At 39.1% G+C, this 26,228-nt stretch overlaps 1 protein-coding gene across 1 annotated transcript in view; it reads right to left on the bottom strand.

Moving 5' to 3' along the window:
* The window catches only part of LOC5568140 (L-ascorbate oxidase), a 43,629-nt gene that overhangs the window by 928 nt on the left and 16,473 nt on the right, over window positions 1-26,228 (bottom strand). The window contains exons 2-5 of the mRNA XM_021842430.1: window positions 15,378-15,480; window positions 14,881-15,129; window positions 10,789-11,453; window positions 643-927 (exon numbers count right to left, since the gene is read on the bottom strand). Of these exons, the coding sequence (XP_021698122.1) occupies window positions 643-927; window positions 10,789-11,453; window positions 14,881-15,129; window positions 15,378-15,480 (1,302 nt within the window). The remainder of the gene's footprint in view (window positions 1-642; window positions 928-10,788; window positions 11,454-14,880; window positions 15,130-15,377; window positions 15,481-26,228) is intronic.

Raw genomic sequence — 26,228 nt, 5'->3', positions numbered from 1 at the left:
CAAAGCTCGCAAATGACGGGTCATTCCATGCTTGAAGATTGGCCTGAAAGTTTACTTTAGTAGTCACCCATGCACAGTAATTTCATTCAAAAATTCAGAGAGACAAATGAAGTATTATAATGATTGAACTTACTTGATTTTCATTCAAAAATTAAAGTATTATGAATTTTATTTTATTTTTTTGCAACATTACTTTATGAAACGTATTTGCAAGTAAGTAACCGAATTTAGATAATTCTGCTAACTGCTACTAAGTGAGCTATCAGAGTACAATTAATCAAATTATTAAAACAAAATAATCTCGACTCAGCTCTCACATACACTGGAGACACTAAACCTTTGTTTCCCTGATCTATTTTTCAAACCAAATTTTCGTGAACTTTTGGTTTTAATTTCCATAATTTCCAATTTTCAATAAAAATTTGACACTACACTATTCAAAGTTTGTGACCTTTACTGGGAATGAAATAAAATTGAATCATCTTTATTAGGATACACAAAATCCCTGCAACAAATCAAGCCTGGAATGACCCATCCCAACTATAGCACGCGATTTCCAAATATGTTTTCTCTTATCGCTAAAACTTGCTCTATTTCATAGTGCTTTGTATCATCGTAAAGCTCCCCTCCCTTCCTACTCACCTCCGAAAATTTGTCGTTCAACCTTCCGTTTGGTGAGCACCAGGCTGATCTGCCTTTCCACTTCACGCAGCTCGGGCGGAAAGCGATCCCTGGAATCGCCGGTCGGTCTGGTCCTAACATTTAGCAGGCAAAGTTTGTCATAGCGGCTGCGAGCTCCCGCTGGAGAGGACACTCCAACATCGAAGGAACTGTTGCTGCACACGGTACGTCCGACGTTGAACTCGAGTTGCTTTCGGGCTGGTGGTGGTTTGACTGACGATGGCGAGGATATTGCTTCTGATGTCACTGGCGATGGAAAACGGGCATCAAGTGTAATTAAATTTAAATTTTGAGGTTTTCAAAAAGACAGGGCATTCGCGATGGTGACGGTGTGAAAATTTCATATGAATCTAAATAAAATATAGTTTTCCTACGGGTCTTTACAACGTTTGTACTGTGACGCATTAGACTGATGCAAATTTTGAAGTTTTTGCTCCCCTATGCTTAAACGATGTCAATTATGATGAAAATAATCCTCCCAAAATTTGAAGTGATTCGGAAGAAATTTGGTTGTGCACACGCTATTTGAAGTTTATATGGAAATTACTATGGAGAAGGTAAACCTTTTGTGATCAGTCCTCTAACTGCTCGTCATAATCATCTATGGAAAAGTGAACACACTCATCGCATGAGAAAATTTCCCAGCTACAACTTTGCCAAAGATCACATTTTGATGGGACGTGAGGATAATTTGCTATTGTTGATAACAAAGTCTATATCATGCTGAGATGATCATTCAATTACTTTCAGAGCAACTCTGCTTGTTTGCTATAGAACATAGTAGCCTGGATTTGATCTATTCTTCCCGCCAGGAGCACCACTGTTGCCAGCCGAACAGTTGATGGAGCATGTAAAATGCAAACCAACTTTATGATGATGAATAACAATTTATCCTGACGTCCAATCATAAAGTGGTCTTCGGCAAAGTTGTAGCTGGGAGGATTTCACATTAGAAGATTGTGTTCACTTTTCCATAAAATATTATGACGAAGAGATAGAGAGCTGAACACATAAGATTAACGTTTTCCATAGTAATCTCCATATAAACTTCAAATGGCGTGTGCACAGTCAAATTTCTTCCGAATCACTTCAAACTTTGGGAGGATCAAATTCACCATAATTTAAAACGTTTAAGCATAGGGGAGCCAAAATTTCAAAATTTGAATCACTCTAGTGACACATCTTCAGAGATTCTTCTGCACAAATCCCTGGAAAAAATATATGAAAAACAATAAAAACATGTATAAAAAAAATCCATCAAATAACCCGCAAAGGTTTCTGATAAAATGTACAGAAGAATTTTTAGAGAATTTTCCAAAGAAATATTCAAAGAAATTAAAGAAAAATTACCAAAGGAAACATCTTCCATCAAAAATCATTTTCATGAAATGCCAAGGATCTGGAATGAAATAATGGGAAATCTCACTTTGAAAACTTAATTGAAAATCCTTACAACAATAAATTCTACAAGAAATTTCAGGATGGTTAACTTATTTTAAAAAACAGCTTTCATGAATTCGTAGAGACATTTGTAGCAGGCAAATACAGTGCTGTTCTGAATAATAGCAGCGCATGTCGATTTTCATACAAAATGCTCAACTTTGACATGCTGTAGTTTTGTTCCCTTTCAAGCAGTCGAGCTGAAATTTTCTCCACAGAACAACAAATATGATCAATTTTGTAACTACAAAATTTCAGTTTTTTTCTGAGTCCCTGCCGAAAAGTGAGACACTAGGTGAAATTTTTCGAAAAAATAGCAGTTTTTCATTTTAAAATTTTTCTACTACAAATATTTTAAACATTTTAGGTTAAGGTGTAGGTTTGATAAGTAGGAGGAGATTGTTCCAATGGTAAGTGATATACAATTTAAAACTATAATGTCAAGTCAAAATTCAAATTTTTAAAACTGCTATTTTTTTGAACAATTTCACCTAGTATCTCACTTTCCGGCAGGGGCTTAGAAAATTTTGAAATTTTGTGTTTACAAAATTGGGCATATTTGTAGTTCTGTGGAGAAAATTTCAACTCGATTGCTTGAAAGGGAACATAACTGCAGCATGTCAAAGTTGAGCATTTTGTATGAAAATCGACATGCGCTGCTATTATTCAGAACAGCACTGTATAATTTGTAATTCGAATTAAATTTGTTAAAAACATGGGAAAATTACATCTTTTATCTTTTATTATATATTATATACTAACGTATTCGAGGTTAGTATAATTCAGGTTTAAGATAAGCATTTAGGTGGTCTTTCGAAGACTCATCACCAAACAAGAAAGACAAAAGTAGAGCAAACGGATTGATTTTACGGCAAAATACCCGGCAACGAATAAAGGACAACGATTGGAAAGTTGGTCTAGGCACGTGAGAACTTTGAATGAAACCGCGTGTGTTGGGCTCCTGGTTCGTGAACTGTGGAATGTCGGCGTGGACATAACAGGAAATACGCTGGCCGAGAACCGGAGAATGTGAATTCGGAGCGGTGGATCCTATCGCCAACACTTCATTCAAGTACCACATTCACTACTGCGGTGCCCACAGAGCAAAATGTAGAGTTGGTTTCACTGTGATTAGGAAGCAGATGAAGGAGATTATTCGGTGGAAACCGGTAAGCGACCGGATCTGTGTGTTGAGGATGAAGAGCAATTTTTTCAACTACAGCCTAATCACCATACAAAAGACAACGAACGATAAGCCCGATCACATTAAGGGTGAATTCTATGAGAGCGTAGATAAAGCCTACGAAGACTCGGGTCATTATCTCGATGTTGATTAAATTCGGGCGCGGTTATTCAGCGTCAGGAATTTTAGAAATCACAGAACGATACGCTTTAATATCCGCCAGCAGCTAGACGAGCAGTTGGAAAGAATCAACGGCCTAAAGAACCATATCCATGATTATTTCATCACTACGGCGAGGGAAGTGATTGACACTGGTCAATGACGAAGAAGAAACGACTGTTTCGCAGTGGTGGAAATACACGTATCACAAGGCACCTCATGAGTGTAAACCAACGCAAAACAAACATGACGGACTCGCGAGCATCCTTAGTGTTAGTAAGTTCGCACACGTCTCGTGAGAACATACCAAGACAAAACAATTTACTGTTCATCAAATTGACAGTTAACTACCAGTTTGTAGTAAAAAACCCTTGAACACCATAAATCACAGATGGGAAATAGCTTTGACTCTGAACTACATGTTCACGAATCACTTTAGTTTCGTTTACTCGCAAGCACGGCAAACGTGAGTAAATCGACACTCTGATGCTCGCGAGCATTTCGTTTTGTTTTATTGCAATTCAGCAGACATGTTCGCTACTTTCCATCACTGCTGGTTCGATGAAGAGTACTAGAGAGTGACAGATGTGAAAAATGAAGCCATATGCTTGTGGCTGGTACCCGACAGTAAAGAGAGCGGTACAGGGCAGTGAGAGCTGAAGAAAAGCGAATCCACCGCATAAAGAAAAGGCAACACGAAGGAAGGTAACTGAAGCTCAAGATAGCATGAACTGGAATGATATGCGGCGCGCGGCCCAATACCGTACCAGTGCTTGCCATGTGCAATGATCGAGACGGGAAATCGCTGACTGATAAAACGACGTTGGCTTCCAGGTGGGAGGAACACTTTCAGCAGTTGTTGAACGACGAAAATGAAAATGTAGAAAGAAACAGGGTGAGTATTGATGAAAATGTTCAATCAATAGACTCATAGATCATAGATTAGTAGCTTACCCGATTGATCAACTGAGTACTTCTGAAGGTATGGAAGGACGAAGAAATGCCTATTGGATACACCCAATCTAGTAGAAATGGCTTAGTCTGGAGTGCGCCAATTACCCTGCTAAATACGGCGTATAAAATACTCTCATGCGTCCTGTTTAACAGACTGAGATCGCTCGAGAAGTCCTTCGTCGGCTAATGCCTGGCTGGTTTTCGTGAGGGCCGATTGACAACGGACCAGATGTTTACCTTGCGAATGATCTTAGATAAATTCCGGGAGTATTATTTGCAGACAAACCATCTATTTCTTGATTTCAAAGGAGCGTACGATTCAGCAAAAAGATATGAGATGTGGCAGATAATGTCTGAACATCATTGCCCGGCGAAACTAATTAGGCTGAGACGCGAGACATTCGATGTTTAGAAATCAAGTGTTTGAATTGCAGATAAAATTTCAACCTCGTTTGTGACGTTAGGCGCATTGAAGCAAGGAAACGCCGCACTCGAGGGTGCTACTCTGGTGTGCAGAGAAACGGCACTAACATTACACGGTCTCATATATGCTCCTTGGCTTTGCGGACGATATCGACCTTATTGGAATATATCACAGAACAGAGGAGAAGAGTTTCGTGCCTTTGTGGAGGGAGACAGCGAGGATAGGCATGACTATTAATTGTACAAGGTTGCAGATAGAAATAGAGGTAGGCCTAGAAGTGTTGGTGCTGAGGTAATGTTTGATGGGGATGTGTTTGAAGTTGTTGAAAGGTTTATTTTGGAACACTTCTACAATTCACCCTGTATAAAATATTGATTCTTCCGGTGGCTCTCTACGCGCACGAAAAGTGGACTTTGAAAGAGGCAGACTTGAAAGCTTGCGTGATTTTCGAGCGTAAATATGATGCATTATGCAAACGCATGAATCACGAGATTATTAAGCGTGTGAAATACGGCAGACTTCAGTGAGCTGGTTACTTAGTGCGAGTTTCAGAAGAAAAAAATGCGTAGACAATATTCAGCAGGGAACCAAGTAGAGGTAGGCGACTTCGTGAAAACCACGAAAACCCTGGTAGTACGCGATCCTAAACGTTCGGTGAGAAGTATCGCCCAAGGCCGCTACGTTGTAGTCATCAAGGTTTCAAGGTAGGTAAAGTTTCTTCATAACATAAATTTTTGATAGTAATAAAATTTGAAGTTTTTTCAGTACTTCTAGAATTATTTTCTCTCTACGACAAGTTTTGTTTCCTTGAAGTAAGGGCCCATTCACAAATTTCATTACGCTGAAGGGGGTGGGTGGGTGTCCACGAAATGTTACAACTCATACAAAATGTGTAGAATATTCATACAAAACCGTTACGAGGGGGTGGGTGGGTGTCAAAACAAGGCCATTTTCAGCGTTATGAAATTTGTGAACAAATCCTAAGGGGGGACAAAATTTCGACTTTAATATAATAATCATTATTTCCGAGAAAACTATAACAGTTAAAAAATAATGATTACCACAGAGCTAACATTCAATCTATTGGCTACAAAATTGCCATATTCATCACTGTGTGTGAAAATGTTCATCCATTTTCAATTTTAACAATTTTAAAATTGTGTGTGGGGCGAGATTACATTAATGTGTACTTTTACCTCACCGGTTCAACGAGATCTATTTTGTGAAAAAAAAACGGAAATCCCCAACTTCCAAACATTTTTTAGTTAAAGAACAAAGTCAAACATTCATCAACTACACTCCCGTGCATAAGTTTGAGTTCACCCCCTAAAAAACATGCAAAAGTGTTCTGTCCATATCTCTGTGATTACACGTCCAATTGAAACTCTATAAGTCGCATTCGAAAGGCAAAGAGTTATTCTTACTTCGTATGTATTTTTCCAAAAACATTCTTCGAACTTTGTATACTAAATTTTTACTTAAAGTTGTGACATTTTTCAAAAAACACACTGAAAAATCATATCTGATTTCCTTAGCATTGGGTTGACTAAAATTTTAAATCAAAGTGTCATTAGGATCGTAATCTTATATTCTTTAAAGAGACCTCAAGAAATTTTGGTGGAAAAATCTGAAAAGTATTCAAAATCAATGAAACAGTCAGTCAAGTCACCGTGCATATGTTTGGGTTCACCCCTCAATATGGTGTATCGGCAAAAGTTTGGGTTCAGCTGAATTTACTTAAATCTGTGAAATCTCGAACCAAACATGTACGCGCCATTATTTGCGCTCAAAAAAAGCTTCAAACTATTAAAATCGGTTGAAAAATGGCAGAGATATTGACAAACATGATGTGCGTGCGGCTCAGGTGAACCCAAACTTTTGCACGATGACATGACTGACTGTTTCATTGATTTTGAATACTTTCCAGATTTTTCCGCCAAAATTTCGTGGGGTCTCTTTAAAGAATATAAGATTACGATTCTAATGACACTTTGATTTAAAATTTTGGTCAACCCAATGCTAAGGAAATCAGATATGATTTTTCAGTGTGTTTTCTGAAAAATGTCACAACTTCAAGTATAAATTCAGTATATACGAATACATACGAAGTAAGAATAACTCTTTGCCTTTCGAATGCGGCTTAAAGAGTTTCAATTGGACGTGTAATCCTAGATATATGGACAGAACACTTTTGTATGATTTTGAGGGGGTGAACCCAAACTTTTGCACGGGAGTTTATATCAGATGGATTTTTTTTCTGTTCGGAGCATAAACATCATATTTGATCTATTGTAGTATATCCCGTGTCCTTCGTATAGTACATGTCGTGTTACTTTGTCACTATCGAGAAGTGATAAAGTATTCGTTTTTTACAGTTGGTCGGCGTTAAGTCAGAGTGGACCAAGTGACATTTATCATATTTTGAGATAAATGTGTTTAAAGTCAAACGCTCTGTAATTTTTGAACTTGTTTAAATTTTTGTTCAATATTTGTACACATTTTTTTGTTACTTTCAAACAATATAATGTGAAGTGATAATAATGAAAAACATAATCCAAACCTCTGATAGAATGATTTTTTGATGGACTATGTGTACTTGGTCCACTCTGACTGAACTAAATAAATAAAAAAATTCGAAAACAACTTGTTGATTCCGACTCATTTTTTTTTAATTGTCTCAAGATCATTCTCAACTGGAAAACCGAGATTTGTCATTTTCAACAAGGTTTGAAATGTAACAAGGACTACTAGTGTTCATTTGATTACTTTAGCATCCTGTCCTTTTTATTTGGAGCAGTCAGGACTAGGATTCATTGGTAGATCTTTACCCCATGACGCTCCACGAAAAGGTGATGTACCCGCGTTATGGGTCACAAACGACAATAACTTCCTAGACAACCAGAAATCGCATACAAGTTAGCGCAATAACTCGTTGATTCATACAAATTACTTCAAACCCGCTCTGCACGGTGCACAATGGTCGGGCTCCATATAAAGGGGCGGCCAAAACTACCAAAAACTTTTTTGAGATTTTCATGATTTTTTTTATTTTAAAATATACCTCATGTGTTATATTATTATGATCCTTAACTGAAATTGAACTAAAATTTAAATTTCTATGACTTTTATAACGGCAAACCGGCTGAAGTCAAAAAATTGAAAATTGTAACTATAAAATAAAGCACAAAATTTATAATTTAGGAATGCAATATTTCCCCAAAGTTACCCACTATCTGAAAGCGTATGGTTCAACACTTTTATCGAGCATGAGGATGGAAAAAAATATTTGGTTGAAGTTTTAATACTATTCAATATTACACTTTAGTAATTTTGATGATTTTGAACATGAAAAACAACTCTTGTCGCGTCATGTCGCCGCCATTTCGAATATTGGACATCAAAAAGCATCCTTAGATCTCACAAAAAACCTTTAAAATTTTTGCAGAAATTTGCTGATTTGCAAGTTAGAGCTATTTGAATAATTCAATATTTTACATATATTTTGACGATATTTTTCATACAAAGTTTATTTAAAATATATTTAACCACTATTCATACACATTTTGATCAAACTCGATCAAATATAAACAAAATTTGTGCTTTCAGTCCAGTTTGATAACAATTTTAATTTAAAAAAAATCTTTTTTCAAAGTTACGTAATTTGTGAATACCCCTTCTGAAACAACAAAAACGCCCCAGAACATATTCAGATTACATATTTCATCGATTAAGGCGATAAAAATAGTTTTGGCCAAACTTCACTTTTTTCCGACCATTGTGCGGTGGATCAAATCGTCAGATTGATGAGTTTCCTCGCATAAAACGCATTTTTTCTGAGTTCATTTGTACATTTTGTTTCGTCCCATTCACTCGTACAAAGTAAGTCGAATCAATTCGTAGCAGCTGTCAAATTAGCATTTCCCAGGTAACAATTTGTCTATCGGCATATCGGTCTATTTTGCTCGAAGTAAGAGGGAGCATGGAGAAGTAAGCAATGAATACTAGATGAATAGGTAAGGGAACGGCGAGAGAAATTGGATTAGATGTTGAAGAGGGCATACCATATGAAACAGTATTACTCGAAACGTCCTTCCTTGTGTCCTTCCTTCCTCTTACTTCGAGCAAAACAGACCGATATGCCGATAAACAAATTCAAAATATAATTATCATGGTCGATACCTTTGTATGTAAGATGAAGATAAGTAAATATGAAAATTGAGAATTGAACTGGGATTCACTGATTTATAACTACTTACCTTGACATCTGTTCCACATGAGGCTGTGTGGACATCATTGAAAGCAAGGGAATAACTTATCCACTTGTCTGAATAAGAGCTATGTTAAAGGTTGTATTGAGACTGGAGAAGTGATATCCCTGCTATGCGAAAACAATTAAGTTAGCTGTCATAAGTGTGTTTTGATTTTTGTTTTAAAGTCGACACCTTGATAATCTTCAACTACTGCTGTTTAATTGTTGTCACTGTGATGAAGAAATCGTCGTGATCGAGTTTAGAAGTTTGTTGTTACCCATGATGAGTTCAATGAAGCAATAAAGCAATAAACATTGATTTCGCGTGTGACCCAAACTTTGGTATGTTCATTTTTGTTATCCTACGGCGGGACAATTTTTCGACAGTGGATGTTGATTTGAGTAATGGTTTAAATAACCTTTAATCAATGTCATTCAGGTTAGCTGAACAAAAGTGAAAACTGTTGATGGAAAATAGTTTGATCAACTTGATATTCAGCTTTGAATGCACTGCTGATTAAGAGTGTTTAACAAGCTTTTCTTCAAATTATTGTTCAGCTTGTACACCATTATTCAGCCAATGTTCAGATATTACTCTTGCTGTTCAGCTTTGATTGTTAATTGGGTTATTATCATAAGTTAATTCGCATAAGATCACAGGTTAGTTCGGTAAAAATGTATACACTCGCATTGTATGCTATTATTCATAACATAATATATGCACGTATATCGCCTCCACTTTTGTACGTAGAAGGCCTTTTCACGACATCTTATGAGTGATATTTTGCATATGCAAAGCCTCCAGGTGATTCCGCTATACGTACATTTTGGTTGTTTGGGTTGTCCGGTCATGGAAATCAACTAAAAAAAGACACTCAGAATTTGATCTAGAATAGAATGAGCGGTGTGGAGCAAAAACCATTTTTTGAACCACTCTAATTAACATACATTCGATTTTAGTTCCGGCTAGAGTGCAGTATTTGGGAAATATTTTGATTGAATAATATAATATCCTAACAGTAGAAATTTGCTTCCATGTTTAGCTAGTTTCCATATTACAGCCATAAAGATTATTGAATCAAATTACTGCACACAATTTTTCCTACCACCAGCAATTCAGAAAAATGCTCTGGAAAGATCTCTCAAAATCTGAAATGGTAAGCATAAAAATAATTATACTTTTGAATAGGAGCTTGCCAATTCAATATATTTTCATTGCAAGCTTACCAATGATTATGTTGAAGGCTTAAGGTGAAGATGAATCGAAGCCAAGCTTCAAATTTTCAAGAGCACGAATCTGGAGAACCAAACATCATTTTTAGCTGAAAACTTAATCGATTGGTCACTAGCTGGTGGTGACCAATCGATTAAGTTTTTAGCTCAAACGGATGTTCGGTTCCCCAGATTTGTGCTCTTGAAAATTTGATGTTTGGCTTCGATTCAGCTTCACCTTAAAAATTACAATATAGAGGTTACCTGACCTGTCACATTTTTTTTATTTTAATTCTATTCATTTAGGTAGACTTTAAGGCCATGTGATCTCTGTATGACTAGACTGCTAGAAAGATCAAGGCTATAGAAAGCGACTGTATCCGTCCGAAACCGCATTTTCCAACCACATCTTTAAATTTTCACATCGTTCTTCCATCACCACGCTTCGATGTCACTCAAAAACCAACCAGAAGAAAATCTACTTACCACCGCTGGGCGGCAGCGTTGAATCAGCTGTCTCAGATCGCACATACTTTAATCTAAAATTGTTCGTTGAACCGTGAGCAGCATATGGCAGCTCATCCCGGCGTCGGAGATGGCACTCGTTGCTATTGTAACCGGTGTATACCGAGCGAGGACTATCACCAGTGGCAACGAGGCGAATTTCATAATCTTGTTTCACCCTGTGGTACACGTTGGTATGTACAATAAGATCTACTCGGTTACCGTCGGACAGAGCTACCCGTTCCACCACAAGTGGCTCTACTAAATTCCCATCCAGAGCAATCACCGTCAGGTTGTGATCCTGTATCTCCAGCCAACGTTGGCAATGGTTCCATGTGCCAACAGGTGCAGCGTATGCCACTCTCAAACGGTACCGACTTTTGGGTTGCACCGAGAGGGTCATGCTTCTGTTTCCGTTAATCAAGAATGTTCCGTTTACTTCCGAAATTAGCCAAATCAAATCATCCTGGCATTGGCTTGTCAACGGATGTTGACTTTGTTCGTGCACTGACCTTACCAACAGTGCACCAATCAGCCCCAGCTTACGCTCGTCGTTGGAGAAACCATAGTAGAGATGTGTTCCCACTCGGTTCGCTTGGAATTTGTACTGGAATGTAGTGTAACTGGTAATGGGACATTGGGATATCCTGAAAATGTAAGTTGGATAATGAAATAACGAGCTCAGGATTCAGTACCAACATCGAGAATGTTCAAATTACAGACCATACCTGAAAAGATACGAAAAATCACACATCGTTTTTGGAATAGACAGTATTGGAAGACAAATTTGCCCTTTTTTCGATTTTCCATGCAAAAGGTCAACTTTGGAATGCTAGAATGTATAGATTGGAGACGTATAGATTTGACAAGCGGTATGAATAAAATCCAAACCGCACCTCAGAGGTGGCTTAAATGTTAGCATATATTTTTGAAGTCAATCTATTCATTCTTCGGAAAAATGAAAACTACAGTCGTATCGTGAATATTCTTCTTCTTCTTCACATTACGTCCTCACTGGGTTAAAACCTGCCTCTCAGCTTAGTGTTCTTATGAGCACTTCCACAGTTATTAACTGAGCGCTTTCTTTGCCAAACTTGCCATTTTCGCATTCGTATATCATGTGGCTGGTACGATTATACTCTTTGCCTAGGGAGGTCAAGGAAATTTCCAATAACGAAAAGATCCTGGACTGACTGGGAATCGGACCCAGACGCCTTCAGCATGGCTGTCCTTTTAGCCACGGACTCTAACCACTAGGCTAAGGAAAGCCCCGTGTCGTGAATATCTGGGCCGAAAAAAGTGACGTTGTTTGTTTCTTGGGGTCTTATTGACCCCAAATTCAAATTTTCGATTAGTTTGCTGTTTAACCTTAGTAAGGACCTTGGATCTTTTTCGACCCATGTCAAAATTCAAATCATTGTAACTTTTGATTTAAATAACCTAGCAGTTTGAAATTTTTTAACAATTATTTTTTTTTGTGGGAAGTTTTATTTTTGCTGAAACAAAAGTTTGGAATGAACCCTAGGGGAGCATCCATAAAAAAGTTACAAATTGTGACTTAGGGTCGTTTTTGACCCCAATATTCAAACAGCTCGTAAGAATCAGTGTGTTGACCGAATTTAGTTCTGTTGGGCTTGAATGAAAGGCACGCATGTCTAGTTTCAGAAACCCCCTCGGAGATTCAGATTTGGACACTGTGGCCACCAGAAACCTGCAACATCTGAAAAAAGGCCTTTTAGAGACCATTACTTTGACGACCTGTAGTTTCGTAACTAAACAAGTAATCTGAACCGTCCACGTATTGTTGAATATGTATTCACGTGGACTGTGATGATATGATTCTCAAATCATTTACTTATTCATACCCAATTCCGAAAACCCCGAAACATCCATAAGTTTCCATCGCAGTTGTCTATATGTAATTCACATCGTTACTATTCGGTTGATAGATATTTATAATTACTTGGATTTATGCCCCAAACCAAATGAATTGTATCCAATTCTTTACCATTTGTTATGTTTGAATGCATTTTGCCAAAAGGATGAATGGATGGTTTTAACTCCAAAACTAGGCATACGATTTTTTTTCTGTTCGGAACATAAACCACTGCGACCAATATTTGATCTATTGTAGTATATCCCGTGTCCTTTGCTTAGTGCATGTCGTATTACTTTGTCACTATCAAGAAGTGATAAAGTATTTGTTTTTTTACAGTTGTCATTCCTAACTTGATCTCAGGAAAGGATTCTAATTGAAAGGTTCCGCTTTTTATACCCTTCGAAGAGTGTGACGGGTACACTCTCCGCAGGTGCGTCCCTTTATCAGTCAAAATCGGACTCCTTGATATATAAAAGGTATATATATATACACTAGGAAATCCATACCATTGAGTGTAATAACCACTATTCCAGTGTTGTCTGCCTCAACACTGAAAATTAAACTGAGTAGGACAAAAATTGAAATAACGATGCACAACTTTAGTGGTGTATCTTTCCAGATGCCATAAGTTATCAGCGAAAAATATGATTTTTGGACAAATAGCTTACGCCTCGCATAACTTATGATCTCACTCTTAAAGCCATTGGTAAGCGAGTGTGTAGCTCGTTATTTTTTAACAAATGAATGAACAAAGATAAAACAATAACCACTGGGATAAAGAGGATCTTCTCATAATTCTAGAATTGTTAAATAACATGTAAATCCATTCGCTTTCTCAGTAACAACAAGTTACACTTGTCTTGTCTTCTTCTTGGCATTAACGTCCGCACTGGCACAGAGCTTGCTTCTCAGCTTAGTGTTCTTATGAGCACTTCCACAGTTATTAACTGAGAGCTTTCTTTGCCAAAGTTACCATTTTTGCATTAGTATATCGTGTGGCAGGTACGATTATACTCTATGCCCAGGGAAGTCAAGAAAATTTCCATTACGGAAAGATCCTGGACCGACCGGTCATCCTGGATCGACCGGTCACCTTCAGCATGGCTTTGCTTTGTAGCCGTGGACTATAACCACTCGGCTAAGGAAGGCCCCTACACACTTGTCTACCAATTGAATTAATGGGCGAAATCATAAATTAGGCAAAATTTTAAACAAATCACCGAAAAATCATGAAAATAGCAACTGCCGAAAAACTAAACATTACATATACTTTGCAATAGGATTAGATGGACAAATTGATGTGAAGTTTTGTGAAAAAGTTACACGTCTTCTCTTTAAGAATCGAACTCACGACTCCCTGTTCTCTAGTTGAGAGATTTGTGCCGACATTCGTTATCAAATCCCAGACTTCCACATGACATTTGTTGAAAACAGATGCAATATCAAAACAAATCTGTCAACAGGAAAAGTGAAGTTACTGATTTCTGAGCAAATGTGAGTACCGTTTTGATTCATATTACGGACACTTAAGGCCTCAGTGAAGTATAAGCCAGCACAGAGAATACAAAATAAATCATTCTGTATGATATTTTAGCGTTATCGAGCATCTGAAGCCCTTAACTTTCGGATGCTGGGTAAAGAATACGCTTCCGCAACTTGAATAATTTTAAATAAATCAAAATGTGAGGCCTTTTCATGATTCTTATTCCGGACGCTTCCTCACTTTTGCCTCATATTCCGGACACTTTGATTCGAATTCCGGACAGCTCATGATAATCATTAATGGAACAGTAAAATCATCAATTGAAATCGTCAAACCACTAAAGAGACGTCTAAGGTAGTTGGGCATTATAAATTTGCAAAGATATTTATGGAAAAAGCTTAATAAAATGAGCCTCGAAAGTGAGAACTTTTGGGCGGTGAAAATTGAAACATTTCGTGTGAAATGTTTCCCATACAAAGGAGAGTGTCCGTAATATGAATCAAAACGGTAACTCAGAGTTAGCTCGATGTGCATAGCCTGCTCAGAGCAAAGCTGTCCCCCCTTGGGAAGGCCCTTTTGTTAGTCAATCTTTTAGACTTTAAACCCTCCAAGAATGGAAATGTGTATGGAAAAACGAAAAAGATGCAAATGTATCATCCAGTACCTACTGTGTTTTTTTTTTTGTAAAAACTTGAACCGCATACTCACTCACATTGGCACTCCGTCCATAAATGGGGTCCGCTTCTGCGTTTGGCCGGTCCAATGCAAGGAAATGCTTCGCCCCGGGATGCGATTTTCCACGTCAATCACGAGAAAATCATTCTTGCATACCTCCAACGTCGGCCCGGTGTGGTGTCCGTTGACAAGAAAGTAGTGACTTTCGACCTGCCGGCTGAGTTTCCCAGAACCATCGGGCGTCGCTGCTCCATTTTCATTGCTAATTATATTTTTATGGTTCATTCTGTAATTAAAGAAGCTGAACGCATTATATTTCGCGCATAAAACACCAATCGAATCCAACGAACGAACGCTGGCACTCTGGGTAGACGCAACAGTGAGTTTCGTGCCCCTTTTTGATCCATCTTTAATTAGTCGGCTATAAAATCCTTGAAGCTGCCATCTGAACAGCAACAAACGATTAAGCCGTTTAAAAACCCCAAATTTTTGATCCCATCACGGAACGCTCGGCGGAAAGCGTAGTATACTTACAGAAACTTGGGCAGCGAGATTTTTTCTATTACCAACCGGTAGCGACAGATCCGGGGCCAATCAGCTCGGTTGCACGGCCGTTTGCACGGGCTATAAACAGCTTCTGTAAATAATGAATAATGATAATGATAAAAGCATTAATCAAAACGGCCCGGGGTTTGGATGAATAATATAGGTAGCTGCGGGGATTGCCATTATAATATTAGTACATGATACCATAATCATGACTACGATATCATATTTGCGTTTTCTGGAAAATATTTGAATTTAATAAGCTTTGTTCTGACACATGGTCAGATATAAATGGCGCTAAATATGTGAAACAGAATGTGTTCGTGAAATTTACTCCTATGCTCTCACATTCCTTTCCCGATACGGGGTAACTTGCTCAACTATGCATATTGGCAACAGGACACCGGAGATGTTCCGGATTTTTCGACGACCAAGTCTGAAATACATTTTTATGTGGCACGTATATTTGACTGATGTGAAATTTTGTTGATGTAACATGTAAATAGAAAATACGTGATTTAAAAAACATATATTTGTATATTTTGCCAAGATGCCGTTTTTTACCCAATCAGTTAAAATGACATAGAACTCAAATAGAGTACCGTAAAACGGGGTAACTTTGATAGTTTTTTCTAAGAAAACTTGAATATTTATTCATGCTGTTTCAAAGAATTTTAATTCATATTTTTAAAACAAGTACTGGTATCCTAACTATCGATTCCAGTAGATAAATTTCCAAAAGATTTATTTTGAATGGATGTATAATTTTTCATCTAATCGAAAGTCGAATTTTTCATCTAATCACTCGAACAAAATTGAATGAATTACAGAACATTTTAGGCGTTTAACGCTATATGGAAATGTCTGACTTAGATTACAAAAATGGTCCCAGTTTGTAAAAATAGTATTCGCTAAGAGTTTTGAGACCGAATTTGAGTTCTACTATAACTAGGCTATCAAGTATAAGTGACGAGTTCATTATGACTTCATCAAATAGTGATCGTAGAACAGATGGTTTGAGAGCATTTCAAAATTGCTAAAATCTAATAAATTTTCCATATATGCATATAAATCCTCAAATGTACTTGATTCCAACGGAAATAGCTTTAACATGAAGTGTCATACTAATACTGTTGACTTTTGCATTCGTTTTGCTTAACAGATTAACAGGAACTTTGTTATTTCGTTTAGTATGTTGAGAGTCTCGCATTATCAAAGTTACCCGCATTATCAAAGTTACCCCGTTTTACGGTACAAAGATTTGAATGCTAACTAATAGCAGGGAAACAAATAATTCTTATTGAACTCGCATTTCAGCTATAAATGCCGAATTGGTTAAATTCAAGTGTAGAACGTAATTTAGAAATTGTAACCTCTTTAAGCAAAAAAAAAACCAAATCTAACAGAACTTGTACATGTTAGAAAATATGGATTATATTTTGCTCAGTATGAATGGTTTATTCCTTCAAACTCAACTGGTAACAAAAATATAGGGAATTTTTCGAAATTTTAACATAAGATTGAATAATACCATCATAATTACATTTCAAGACTGTACGATTAATACATGGGGTCATGGGGTGAGGATTCAATTCCCGCTTCAGCCATTGAAACTTTTAGCCAGGAATATTTCTTGGCTGTGCCACTGGAACATGCTTGTACGTTATCGAGTGTTAAGTTACAGTTTGTGCAGCTGAATGGGTGCATGTCTCTTTTTCATAATCATGTCATTGCTTTGAAGTAATTAGAAGCAAGTTTTATATATTATTAGTATAATAAAGTAATGTCTTCTAATTACATATAGATGACATAAATACAAAACTATCTAAAATGAAAAAGACAGTTTATTTGAATCAAATATCCGATAAGGATTAATATAAAGTGTATTCAATTCTTGTACACAAACATTTTCCAGTAACAAACATGATTTGTATTATACTTGTAAGCTATTGATTTGAACTAAAAACATTCCAGGTAATTAATTTCAATATCTCGAAACCTGTTTTAAGTTTGAAATTATACTCACAAACTTAAAAATAGGTTTTCTAGTTACCAATAATACTACAAATGGATCAAACTATTTCTTTCAATCATGAAACGTGCTTCGTAAATGTTGAAAACATCAAGCACAAAAAAATGTGACAGTATGAGATGTTTTAAAACTATTGATTATGATTGTGCTACTTTTCCCCGAATATCATTTCCCCATAAGCCAGTTCCCCAAATGATCCTTTTCCCCGAATGACCCTTTTCCCGAATGCCATTTCCCCGAATAACCCGTTTCCCCGCAATGTGATGCAACTCACAAATGTATGTACTAGAGAATAGTCTTCAGTGACATGGTGGCAAACTAAAAAGAACAATAAATAATCAAGGAGATATTTGGTCCTTCTCGACTAAGCAGAGATTGTCAAAAATTCCGAGGACGGTGAAGTATGAAAGAACCGCAAAACAAATAAAGAAAAGTGCATATTAGATGCACAACTCTAAAATCGATGAAGCTTTGACAATTATTGAGTACAAAGCATTGTTCGTGGAAGTGGACTATTCGGGGAAACAGGGCATTCGGAGGACTGTCATTCGGGAAACCGGCGTTCGGGTAAACGACATTGGGGAACCGTCATTCGGGGAAAAATAGCACAACCATCGATTATTGCCTATCAAACATTGATCACAAAGCAAATTTTAAAATATATATTCAACATGCAGTTTTACCATCGACAAACTGACCTGCCTGCTCATACAAGGTTCTTCATTGTTCTTTGCAAGAAGTTCTTTGTGCAATCGTTAGCTCCATCTGTGCGATGATTCACATAGCTCCTTTTACTTGTAAGAGTGTGCAATAAAGCTTTATTTAGTAAATTTTCTTAGGTGTTTCTGAGAGTATCCTTCAAATAATGTTTCACCAATTTGCGGTTGTGCTGTGATTAATGACGAGGTGTTCATTCTTTCTGTTCAACAGCTTATGTGTTGGAAGGCTTTCATCATTATTTGTGTAACATTTTGTATTGCTGGAAGCCATTCCATTAAACATTTCCCCCAGTGATGCCACATACACAGATTTATCTGCAATTACACAGATTTTTTCCTGTTCGTGCCAACAGATATCTGTGATCACAGATCGCAGATTTTTTAGACAAAAAAGAATTTAAAATATTTTGAATATTACACCTGTTTAGGACACGGTTTTGGAAGATAAAACGCAGAAATGCCATTCCTCTGTTTTGTCTTTCTGAAATATTTAAGTATTTGATTTCTTTTAGAATTAATTATGCGCTTTCAATTTAATTTTAATGGAATGAGCTCCAATTAGAAAATATTAATAAGCTAAGAATAGCCATAATACCTTTGCAAATGATGTTCTTTTAGATATGAAAACGTTTAATTTTTGATTTTAGCGCAACACAGATTTTTACCAAGATTTTTGGGGGTTGACTTAAGATAAAAAATATTTTTTCACCCAAAAACACAGATGAGAATCGAAAAATATGTGGCAACACTGATTTCCCCTGTGCATGATGTTAACATCGATCAGCTACGTAGTTTCTGAACATTTTGACTGCAGTTTCTCGTGTCAATTACGTGTCAACGATAGGAATTACAGAACGAGTTACTTATTTTTGAATAAAACCGATAAAAATTTCTTAGGCAGCGTCCATTTATTACGTAACGCTAAAAATGGAAAATGTTGTGAAAGCTGAACCGGACTGGGTTGAGTGTAGCATGAAAGCGTCGAAACTGATTGTGTAAAAGCGAGAATCGGAAGGAACACGAAGAGAAGTGAATACCAATACACTTGTATCTGCGAGGCACGAGTGAACGCACTTAGCATCCATTCACCGAATGCATTGAACTGACTGAGCGGATTCCCACTCACTGAATCATTCCGTGGTGTGGATTGCCAGTCAGCGAACGCTCATCAGCACTCAAATCCGAATGCCACTCGAACGGAATCAGAATGTAAACAATTATTCGGTTCGCATTCAGCTGCTTTCGGCTTTCAGAACCGGTAGCGACTCAATCAGTTGCCGTTTTATGTTTCGCTTATAGTGGTTTCTACGTTCGTGTACATACACGGTACATGTCACCAACACTACTTAAAAATTGCTGGTGGAAAATATAAACAAAGATCAGCTGTACCCAGCAAAATCAGATGGCAGAATTTTCAACCAGCAATTTTGCGCATGTGTTCGTGACACCGCTCGGCGAGAGCTCCATTGCTCACCGAAGAAGCGGAAAGAATCGGAATGGGCAATGGAAATTGAAACGTTCGACTTGGTTAAAAAACCGGCTTGCTCGCTCCCGACTGTGCGAGGAAGCGAGTGAGGGAAACGCAAAAACTGAGTGAGTGTTTCCAATGCTTGGTAGAGACTCTTCGTTGCTAAGCAGTTGTTTTACAACTTGTATACCGATGGTGAGCGTAGAACCGAGCAGCGCATGTTTTGAATCTCCCATAGCGCGCGCTTTCAGAATTTTCGTGAGCCTCCGGATAGCGCAGCACACTACGATTCTGTTGCGTTGAAAGGTGGTTTGTTTGGAGACTCGTTAGTTCATTTATGATCGCCTGAGAATTAAGTCATTCTAAGTGCATCGAGCTGCATGCCACTCGTTAGATGGTTCGCCCTGCCGAGAATAGTTCCCTGTAACAATGTTCAAGGCGGCTAGGAGAAGCAGTTTGCCTGGGCTTTTTCTGCTTCATGTCTTAAAGTAATGTGTGCAATATTTGAAGTGAAGACCTCTCCTTGAAGTAATACCATCAAGTGGTTCCGGAAAGAAATAAGTCTAAGTATGTGTTTTTGTCAATCTCATTTCAGAACATGGGTAAATTGGTGTGACATCACACCCGCATTCCTTGAATTATCTTCTCATGGTTCGGGTTGCAGATCATCTCCTAATAAAAAGCATGATGCACACATGCAAGAATGATCTAATTATCAGAAAAGCTCTCAGTAAATGCTTAAGTAGCTGAGAATCAGGCCCTACCCTAGTTGGGACGTAATTCCAGAAAAAGGATGATTATTAGTCCCTGATGCTAATTGAAATCAGTCGATACCAATAGTCAGATAAAACTCTAATTTTTTTTTTTTTTTTATTAGTGACACTTTACACCAGAAGGGTGCATTCGTGTCAGAGAAAAGTTCTTATTCTATTTTCCAATTCATCCCGTTCACAACTTCACATACAATCTTGTATCATGTAGATATTTCAGTAAATTATCATTTCTTTCTTTGCTGTTATCCAGTGCTTCTTTCAAAGTTAGAGTGTCGATGGCGTATCTTTTCCTTTCGTCCTCATACTTCCTGCAGTGCAGGATGAGATGTCGTACATCCAGTTCGATTCCGCAACACTCGCAGACTGGCGGGGGTTCCTTTTTCAAGAGGAAAGTATGCGTGAGCCGCGTGTGGCCGATTCTCAACCTGGTTAACACTCGTTGGTCGGCCGCATTGCCACTGTCTAACCATCTCTTAGTATCCTCCTTTATCTCTCTAAGCTTGTTCTCTCTAGTTTGGAACCACTGGCTATCCCATGCGCGCCGTATGGCTGCTTTCGTCGTTCTCAGTGTATCATCGCCGGGGATAGGGATGTGGATAGCTGGTTGCTGTCGAGCTTCGTTGGCCAAGCGATCTGCTTCATGATTCCCATTTATGCCAGCATGTCCCGGGATCCAGCAGAACCGAACATTTTTGTTTCGAACGATCTGTTCGATTTCTTGAATCCACGGGTGCTTGGAAGATCCGGCCTCGAAGGCCTGCAGACAACTCGCCGAATCCGTAAGGATAACCATCTCGTTTCTAATATTGGGGATTGAAACCGCCATCTTAATTGCATACGCCTCCGCAGAGAAAACGCTGCATTCTCTTGGTAGGCTGAACATCCCGGAAAGGCCATTATTATAAAAAGCGGCTCCTACCGTGTTTTCGCACTTTGAGCCATCAGTGTAGACGACGGTCGAGTTGTGGAAGCGGGTCGACAGAAGTTGCTGGACGACTGGTCGAACTTTCTCCGGTGGGTCACCGGCTCGTATACTCCTCTTCACATTCCATAGAATAGACGGTTTCCGTCCGTTCCAAGCACGGTCGCCTTGCCTGACAAGTTGACCGACAGCAGGGAGTGTCGTGCCTGTGAGTTCCTCCAAACGGTCCGAAACGCGCCGAATCAAGGGAAGAGAGTTGTTTTGACTGTTCTTTGCTAGGATACGGATGGCTGTCCTCGCTACACACTGAACTGCCAGCAGTTCAAATGGCAAGGTGCCCGCTTCGGCCATGACCGACATTATCGGGCTGGTAACAAACGCTCCAGAAGCATAACGGACCATTTTGTTATATGCCGGAGCAAGGGTCTGCAATGCTGCTGGTCCTCCTCGGCTCACCAATCCGATACCGTACGTCAGTTTCGCAGTTACTAACGCCGATCCGACTTGCAGCAGACTTGTCCGATTGCCTCGCGGTAGTTTGGCTCCGATCATCTGGAGTATTCGCAGACGTGACTCACATGCTTTCTTCACCATTTTGCAATGTGGTTCGAATGTCAAGGTCCGATCAAGGGTGACACCTAGAACCCTCAGCCGGTTGGTTTTCGGGACAGAGACCTGATCAATAATGATATTCCGCGCCGGCTCTCGGCGTGCATTCGGGCTGCAGTAGAACACTTGCGACTTGGCAGTAGACAGTGAGAAGCCGACATCTTTCGCCCATTTACATACAGCCTTGACGGCGGCCTGCAACTTCGTGTGTAGCCCTTCGCTCTTTGCCCCTTTAACGACGAGGAGAATGTCGTCGGCGTACAGGAGTATGTCGACTCCATCCGGCAGTACCCGGAAGATGGGCTGCATCGCCACCAGGAACAGCGTTACGGATAACACTGATCCCTGCGGCACACCATTTTCCAGCTTGTGTTCACTGGACGTGTAACCACCCAACGACACCTGAAACGTTCGCTCCGAGAGGAAGCTTTGCAGAAGGTTCATCATCCGACCACGTATCCGCCATGATTTCAGGGAGCGAAGAATACCGTGTCGCCAGGTGGTGTCGTATGCCTTCGACAGATCCAGAGACGCTATCAAAGAGTGTTCGTAGGCGTTCGGTATCGATCTCTCCAGCTCGGCGAAGTACGTGTCGGTACCGCGTCCCACACGAAAAGCGTGCTGACGCTTGTCAAGTCGTCCATTCGACTCTAGCTCCGTGATAAGACGACGGTTGATGATTCGCTCGAGTGTCTTCGCCATGCAGCTGGTCAGCGAAATAGGTCGGAAGGCAGCAGGACCGGAATCTTGGCAGTTCGATTTTGGAATCGGGACAACGAGAGCGTTTCGCCAGCTGGCAGGAAACTCACCGTTGCGCCAGATCTTGTTCAGCAGCTCCAGCAGTACAAATTTTACGGATACGGGAAGACGTTGAAGCAGCGGGTACCCTATCCCATCGGTACCTGTCGAGGCACCTCGCCCTTTGTCGAGAGCCCACAGAAGTTCGGCTAGGGTGATGTCAACGTTGTACGCGTCACCGGTATTAGACGAAACATCTATGGACTCTCTATCAGCTGCCATTTTCGCCATCTGAAACGATGGAGGGTAGCTGGACGTCGCCGATCTTTCGCCGTAGTACGTCGCTAGTTCTTCTGCTACTTCTTCGGGGTTGTCCGTGAAACCGTTAGGCCGTTTGAGGATAACTGAGCGTTTCTGCCGATTTCCACGCAAGGTGTTAACCGTGCACCACAGCTCGGTCGTTGTACTGTGCGGGGAGATCTTCCCTACGAAGCTTTCCCACGATTTCTCCTTCGCTTCTTTGATCGCCTTTCGCGCCTCCGCTTTCGCTGCTTGGAATTCCGCCAACGCTTCGGGTTGATCTGGGTTGACCTGCTGTAAACGTCGGAGCGACCGAAGACACTTTCGTCGTCGACGAATTGCCGCCTTTGCCTCGGGGCACCACCACGGTACCGCTTTTGGTCCGATTCGGCCACTAGTCCGCGGGATAGACTTAGTCGCTGCTGCAATTATTTTTTGGGTGAAGCTACCTACATCCCACTCGGTCTCTAGGCGGATAGTTTCTGCTGTAATCCGTTCGTATAGCTCCCAATCAGCTCGATCGTACAGCCATTTTCGTCGCGTTGTTTGCTGTTTTGACCACCCAGGTATGGACATCGCAATTGGGAAGTGATCACTCTAATGCATAGCCCTAAAACAGCAAAACTTCCATAGAAGGAAAATCCGTTGTTAAAAATGCCCATAAACACCCTGAAGCATGAAGAACAGCCGATATTTATAAGAAGGCAACATTTCAATTGAAAACAAAAATAATAACAGGTAAGATGTAAATGTGACATCTATGAAGAACAGCCGATGTATAAAAGAAGGAATAATCGTCGATACAAGTGTCTACAGCAGTATGAAATCATCATAATGGATCTCAATTGAAAATTGGGCTTTAGGACGCGCACTGCCCAGCAAAAACAAAAAAAAAAACAAAGCGTTTTTTTTTCCTCTTATAGGCAGGTGAAATCAAGTCACCTGTAAAAATTCGTAACTGCTACGCCAAATGAAATTATGTTGTTAACAAAATATTAATAAAAACTTAATTTTGTTATACCAAATAAGGATGATAGTGTTGTCTAATACAGAACACCGAGATATAAGAAATGAATGTAATATTTGGAATAATGCTAATGAAAAATTAAAAAAAAAAAACAAACATTCGGGTGACGCCTAAAACAAACTCGCTTGCTTGGGCTCTAGGACGCGCATTCCAACTCGTGATTAATCAGCAAGTTTGAACACAAAATCGAAAGGATTAAAGATGCTGTTTGTTAATGAGGCAATGTTTACCAACACGGGAAAAGTTCTCGAAAATTGCAATGCAAAGCCTAGAAAATCGCTGGGCACGCGGTGAGCAATCATTGTCATTCTCCGTTCAAGTGGTGATCAACGGGACAGAGTTGTTGCAACAAGAATAAGAGAGGATTTTTCGTTTACTGCTGCGTGTTGGTTAATTGATTCACTATCTGGAACCTAAGATTGTGTTTTTCGTTCTGAGAATATCACCAACGATTGAAAACTGAGAAAATTGAGAGTATCTCACAATCGTCCTCTGTAACAATCATGATTTGCAGAGACTGTTTATCGTATACTGCTGCAGTGCTGATTTGATCGAGAAGATAGCAGTGCATGTTAAAACACTTCTAAAAAATCCAAACCTGGTAGACACTACTGGATGTTCGGGGAAAATGTATCGTGTCAGTTAAATTAAACATCTAGGGAGATTGGGGGCATAATAAACATACGGGGCGAAATGGACACCCATATTTTAACACAAACCATTCAATTTCAAGTAAAATAAAATATGCATAAATGTTAAGAAACTGCTCTTGTATCCATTTTTTCATGCTACAATTATTATAATTAGGAAATAAACGAAAAATGATGAAAATTAAAGTATGTGTAAGATACAATTATTCTAATTTTGACCCAACGGAAAATAAGGTTTTATGGACGTTTTATGTCGTTTATCAAGAATATAAACTACGCGAATTCTTTGTCATTCATACTTTCAATTATGACACAAACTAAAATATTAGTTGAGCGCAATTATGTCATAACTAACTGCGTTTTTATTATTTCGATTGGTTGGGAGCAAATGGTGTTCAACCATCAGTGGGGGGATATGAACACCATATGCATTATATAACCTCAATTATTTTCTTTATTCACTTTGTTTATCACGCGTACAGTGTTTTTATTGAAAGTTATGGTGTGGACTAGCAAAAGATTGTCGGAACGGTAGAAGTGGTAGAAAATGGTCTTTGAAGCGGCCATAATGATGTCCACTGGAACATCCAACAGTCGAGCCACCAGAAACCAAGGAATACCAAGACCAACACGTACCAACCGCGATGCAAGAGTAGTGCTGAAATATGATGTGAAACAAATCGGCTCGCACGAAATAGTGTTTTCAAACGCGGAAGAATCTGAAATGATGACCCATATCTTGAACTTCGAAGTTCGATGCTACGGTATCACTACATGTGAGATCCGGAGCCTTGCAGACCAATTAGCGGAACGCAACGGAAAAGCTCATAATTTCTAATTCAAAACGCAGCTAGCTGGTTGGGATTGACTCTAGGGGAAAAACACCAATTTTCGACCCATTCATACGATTTTGGCCTACATTGTATGAAAATTCGAAAATTGGCACAGAATTCTTGTAGGTCGAAAATTAGTGCTTTTCCCCTATGGCTTTCGCAAGCGTCATCCCCAGCTCTCACTTCGTACTCCAGAGACAACTTCTGCTGCGCTGTTGCAAGCACAGTTAAAAATAATGAAGATTACACGTCATGTAAACCTCATTCATGCGATGTAAACATGACTTCATGTAAATTTAAGTCTGAAATCATGTAAAAATATGTTATATGTCATGTAACCACACAGAATCCTGCTAGATTACATGACATATAATTGAAGTTTACATGACATATCATGTAAATATCAATGATATTCCACGCTCCAATTATGTGCATTATATGTCTCAGAAATTTACACGTTTCGTTCGAACTGTGAGGTTTCAACGGTTAGGGGAACTGTGGGTAAAATGAACAGGGGGGGGGGGGTTAAAATGAACAGGTCTGTGTTTTACGGTAATTATGCTATATATCTATGCAAAACATTGCACCATCCTGAATCCTCAGACTAAGGAACTATTTCGACAACTCTAGCGCGATCTAGAACTGTCACAAGCTGGAAAAGTAAACAAAAACAAAGTACGCCTCTCCGTTTTCTCATGTGATGTAAATTTTCACTCCTGGAATTTAAGGTTTTATGACTAAAACCATCAAAAATCTATTTGACTGCGT

The sequence above is a fragment of the Aedes aegypti genome, chromosome 2, assembly GCF_002204515.2.
Source record: "Aedes aegypti strain LVP_AGWG chromosome 2, AaegL5.0 Primary Assembly, whole genome shotgun sequence".
Lineage (NCBI taxonomy): Eukaryota > Metazoa > Arthropoda > Insecta > Diptera > Culicidae > Aedes > Aedes aegypti.
This window is presented reverse-complemented; position numbering and strand designations above follow the sequence as displayed.